The following is a 5,230-nucleotide window of genomic DNA, read 5'->3' as shown; positions in this document are numbered from 1 at the left end:
CCGGCAACGGTTCCTACGGCTGCACCGTGCAGGACTTGGAAGCCGGGACTTGGTACCACCTCCGCATCGAGCCACTCGCCGACGGGGAGGCCGCCAACGTCACTCTGCAGACAGGTAAGCCGCTGCCAAAAGCTAGCCTGGCGGGCTGGGAGGGAGGCTTGGCCGGCGGTGAGTGCGTTCTGCTGCTCCTCAGCCCTTCGAGCTGCATGCCGGCACAGTGCTTCAAGAAGTAGTGACCGGTGGCATCCTTTCCGCTCATCCAAACTTGTTGGCTTCGTAGTTCCTCAGGTGACAGCATAGCTGTTGTGTTTAAAATGCAGTCCGTGTCATGACTGCTGGATGTAGTTCAAGGATAATTCACAGTTTCATTCTATCTAATACCGTGTCATACTTTTTTATCCCATCTCATCAGAGTCTAGAAGTCAGAAAGTAAGGCTGAAATTTCTTGCACGTCCCTTTGTGCTGAAAACCACTAAGATGTTATGATGGGCTGATGTGTGAGGAGCATGGCTGTGCTGGATCCACGACTGACTGTGAAAATGCTCCAGCAGCATTTCCCTTTGTGTGTGTTTGTGTGTGCATGTGAACAACGCAGCACTGTGAAGCAAAGAGCCACACTGAGCAACCGACTGCAGTGGCAGAAGAATGGGACTCTTTCTATGCGTATCAGTGTTTGTTTTTTTTTTAAGGATGATGATGTCCAGTTCAGCCTCTTAAAGGTGCTAACACAAGCCGCAAAAAGGAGATGTCTTAAATAAAGTCTGTCATTAAATACCTCCCTGATTTACTCCAAAAATCGTAGCATCAGAGAGGTGTTTTAGTATTTGCATTGAAGGTAATGGCAGCTAAGCACTTAGCAGTTGCTTAAGCACTTTGCAGTTCAGACACCTCATTTACTGTCAGACCATTTTCCCTACAGTAACTCTACAAGTACAGTAAATACCCTCCATTCATTTGCCTTGGCAGCTGAAGTTTAAGAAGGTCTAGTGGCAAGTCTGCTGGTGTAGTAGCTCAAGTAGTGTCTCTTGGTAGAAGCAAGAAATACTTTCTATGCAATCAGTGGTTTAGGTCCATATTGTATACAATCCCAAATCTTTCAAATATTGGTAACTTGTAATTTGAAAATTGAAAGAATAAATCAACCATTGTCAGAGTGACAGGTATGAAACACTGCCAGTGCCAGGTACTAGAGCTCTAAGAAGGGACACTTGAGGTAGAGGAAAAGATATCACTTTAAATCACATTTTGGTTAATGCATAATTATTTAGGCAGTAGTTTGTATATGTCACACATGACTTTTACCAGTAAATGCATTTTGCGAGACTGTGAGATGATAAAAGTGACTGATGCAACTGCTGATTGTAGCTATACTGTATCAGCAATACTTGTAGCTGATGTCAGAGTCAAAAGACTGATTACAGTTCAAGCTGAAATACTACAAATTAGCTGACAGTAGTTGAAGTGCGGTTTCTGTTTGGGTTCTGTAGCGGAGATTTGTCAAAAGCATGAAATAAGAATAGAGGAGCTGTGGTTTCCTTCCAGTTCAGCTGGTCAAATTGCTCCATGGTTTCTCACATCTTTTAATTCAGTTGCATCTCTTGCATTGCTTGATAGTGTTTAAAATATGCGTGTAGCTTCAGAATTTGATCTAAAGAATATGTAGGGTTTGTTATACCCCTCATCAACCGTATGTTGTATTGTCTATACTATGCATTTCAGTGCAGAATGAGGTCCAGTTCTGTATTCCTCTGTGTGTCTCCACTAGGGGCGGCATTCAAAGCCAGTTTTCTGGAAGCTCTCTTCACCTGTACCATTCCAAGTTGGTGTTATTACTTTCGGTTTATGATATATGTTCCTGGAAACTATCTGATGGATATGGAAGTATGAGCAATATTTTCAACCATATTGTAAACAAAATTCCCGCTGACTTGAATGGTAGCGGAACTGAGCTATCATGAGCCATCTAAAAATACGATGTCTGACCTTGCTACTCAGTGAGGTTCCCTTCCTGAGCAGTACATCTAAGAAAGCTGTCCTTTGGAGGTGCGCAGTTTTCTTCACTGACCACAAAAAGAGCTTAAATTAAATATAGGAGCCTGAAGTTTAGATGATCAAAGTAAGAGGAATCATATCTCATATGTTTACTTTTGCAAAATTAGCTTTTGAATGCCTGTGTTACCTTGATACAATAAATGAAGACAGAGAAATTCATAGGTTCATGTATATACATAATTCAGAAACTTTAACTTTGTCCCCACATTCAATCCTATGACAGTTTTTATGTACTCATTCCTGCTGGGAGTTCGCTTCTTCATCACATTTGTTATACAAAGTACTGGAGCAAATCTAAATCTACAACATCCAAAATACTTCATCAAATTTTGATTGTGATGTGTTCTGATTAAAAGCTTATAGTGAAAGTGATGAATAATGCATACCATAGTTGCAGTTATCATGTAAATGATTGGAGAGGATCAGCTCCTTGACTGAATTTAGCCTTTTGCGTCTTTAATTTTACAGTTAGATGGTCATTGGGATGTATTAATGTCTGTGCTATGTACAAGTCTGATATTCCGAGAGAACAAGCATGTAGCTCACCAAACCTACATAAGCCCTCATGTAATACCATAGTGACTCTATGAGTAGAGCAGCGACTTCCATTCAGTGTCTGAATGCATACATCTGAAATCCAACAACTAGGAGCAGTATGCAGTAAAACACACTAGTCCACTGAGGCGGAGAACTTTGCATCTATTTACTCAAGGAAAATTTTATCTATAGATTATTTAAAGTGGCAAGTACGTAATCCTCTAAAGGAGAACTAAAATAGATCCTTCAAAAAATGGTGACAAATGCAATCACTTTACATACTGTATAAGCCTGGTGTATACAGACATGCAAACTCATGCAGTGTTGGCCATTGTGCTATTTAGACAGAATAGGAAATGAAGAAAGGGCACTGCAGTTACATTTTCCACTGAAAACCTGAGTTTACAGATGCTAGTAGACATGAGTCTGGATGTTTAGTTTATGTAAGATTAATATTTATCATTTGTTACATGGTTTAGTGTACATATATTTATATAAAACAACATATAAAACCATGTAACTAGTTGGCATGTTTGACATTCTGATGTTGGAACAATGTATGCACCTGTTGGTGCATTCTTGTCTTCTTTATTGATCTCAGTATAACTCAGTTACTAAGAGCTACTGTATGACGAAAGGTAGTATTGTGCCTTTGTTGGTTTCAAAGAAAATACATTTTACATCCTCAATTCTGCATATGTCTGTGCATCTGCGTAACTTTGTATTTCAGTAGTATATCTTCAGGAAATGGTTCTAGATTTTTTAAGCAAATTTGAAATTGAAAGCAGTAGTGTATGAAGAGATTCTAATTTACAGTTACATTTATGAATTTTGATTCTGAATTGAAATTCAAAAGTAAAATGCTGGTCTTGAGAGCCATGAGAAACAACTGGAGAATTTCCTTGCTTTCAATAAATCTTCTAAAATAGGCTTAGAGATCAGATTTTCGACTTTTTTTTTTAACTAAATTATTGCAGTAATATATTTTGTTTCTGTTTAATCCAACTTAGCTGTACTGAAAGAACTAACAGGTAAATAGAATTTTGTCCAAACAAATTGCTAAATATTTGAATGAAAAGAGGTTACAAATTTTTACCATCTAAGAAACAGACTGGCAGAGTATTTTTCCATTGCGACACACAACTGTGGAAGCCAGAAGCATAGCTTGGCCATGTGTTTGTAAATTTCAAATTATTTGGGATAAATCTGATTTATTAGCCATGTGTAAGAACAACTGCTGTGACATGGCTCCAACTATAGGCTGTGTAATCCTGTAATCTATAATCAACTGTAATGGTGGTGATCATTGTCTTAAAAGGTAGAGTTCAAAAAAAAAAAAAAGCAATGTAGATTGTTCTGAAGATTGGATGTTACATGTCAGCCAAAAGAAATGGGCATTTGTACTTAAAGACAGTGAAATGAAACCTTTCTGCTTAATCTTCAGAAAAATCTTGTAAAGTAGGTAACATTTACTGTTTTTTGAAAAGGGATAACTAGAAAAAAGCAAGTGATTTGGTAGAAAGAGAGCTGAGACTGGAAGTCAAGAATTCCCCATCCTTAGTCCTGAGCACTCACTTATCTCAGTTTTTTGTTTTTTTTTCCTCCTGCATAATGCAGGGGTGATTTTGTGCTTACAGAATGGATTTGGGAGTCATGTCATGGGGACATGATGAAACTGTATCAATTGCTTCTATAAAATATGTTTATAGCAGCAGTGTTCACAAAGCAGATTCTCCCTCTCAGAAGTTAAAATGAAGGTGCAATGTAATCCAAGCAGCATCAAGTCTTCTGGACTTTGTAGACCAAGACACATTAATTCATATAGTATTAAATGGTACATAAATATCTTTGAATTTTTTTTATTTCTGTGATGTATCAGTGTTGTACTGTTGCCTGCAGAGAATTGTATAACAATGTAAATGGCTTTTTAAGTGTTTGTTTCCATCCAGGCCTCTTTCAGCCCAGGCACTTCCCAATCTCATTGTTCCTTTGTTCTAACGGATGTACAGAGCACTGAGTGTTTTGTTTTCTGGACCAGATAGATTAGATAAAGTCTGAATTTCTGAACTTCACCTTCTAGGCACGCAACTCTTTTCTTCTTTTTTTCTCGATGCACCTTGGAAGACAATTGATTAGATAGTATAAGTACTCTTAAAAATGTAGGAGGTGTCTTGTAGTATTTGACAAACAATGTGGATTACAACGTTGATTACTTCTGCAGGACTAGTGACCAGTCTACCTTATCCTAACTTTGTCAGAGAGAGAGTTGAACTTCTTGACAATTATATCATGACTGTCTTCTAGTTATTGGTCATATTAAAACTTTTTCAGATGTCTGTGTATCTGGTCATACATAGCACTGAAATTTATTTCAAATTCCCCAAGTTTGACCTTTTCCGATTAGAGCAATTGCTTTCAAGCAACAAGTCCCTCCTATTCACTTTTGCCAACATAATAGTCTTTAGTCACTTAGTATATTTTATAGGTGGAGCTGGTACTCTTAGCCTATTGTTAGGATTTCCTGACACTTTTTATTAAAACCTCCAGTTTCAGTTGCTGTGACTGCGTGGTTTTATTTGGCCTGAATTTTTATATGCTCAGATTTTGACTTGAGTTTAATTATTTTTACTTTTTTTTTTTT

General features: G+C 37.8%; 1 protein-coding gene across 1 annotated transcript in view; it reads left to right on the top strand.

The window, feature by feature from the left end:
• PTPRB (protein tyrosine phosphatase receptor type B) overlaps positions 1 to 5,230 on the top strand; it is a 66,633-nt gene that overhangs the window by 14,792 nt on the left and 46,611 nt on the right. Inside the window, 1 exon segment of the mRNA XM_019611264.1 lies at positions 1 to 114. Coding sequence (XP_019466809.1) covers positions 1 to 114 — 114 coding nt within the window.

Source organism: Meleagris gallopavo, chromosome 1 (assembly GCF_000146605.3).
Source record: "Meleagris gallopavo isolate NT-WF06-2002-E0010 breed Aviagen turkey brand Nicholas breeding stock chromosome 1, Turkey_5.1, whole genome shotgun sequence".
Taxonomy (NCBI): domain Eukaryota; kingdom Metazoa; phylum Chordata; class Aves; order Galliformes; family Phasianidae; genus Meleagris; species Meleagris gallopavo.
The sequence above is the reverse complement of the archived record's forward strand: the minus strand, read 5'-3'. Positions and strand labels throughout refer to the sequence as shown.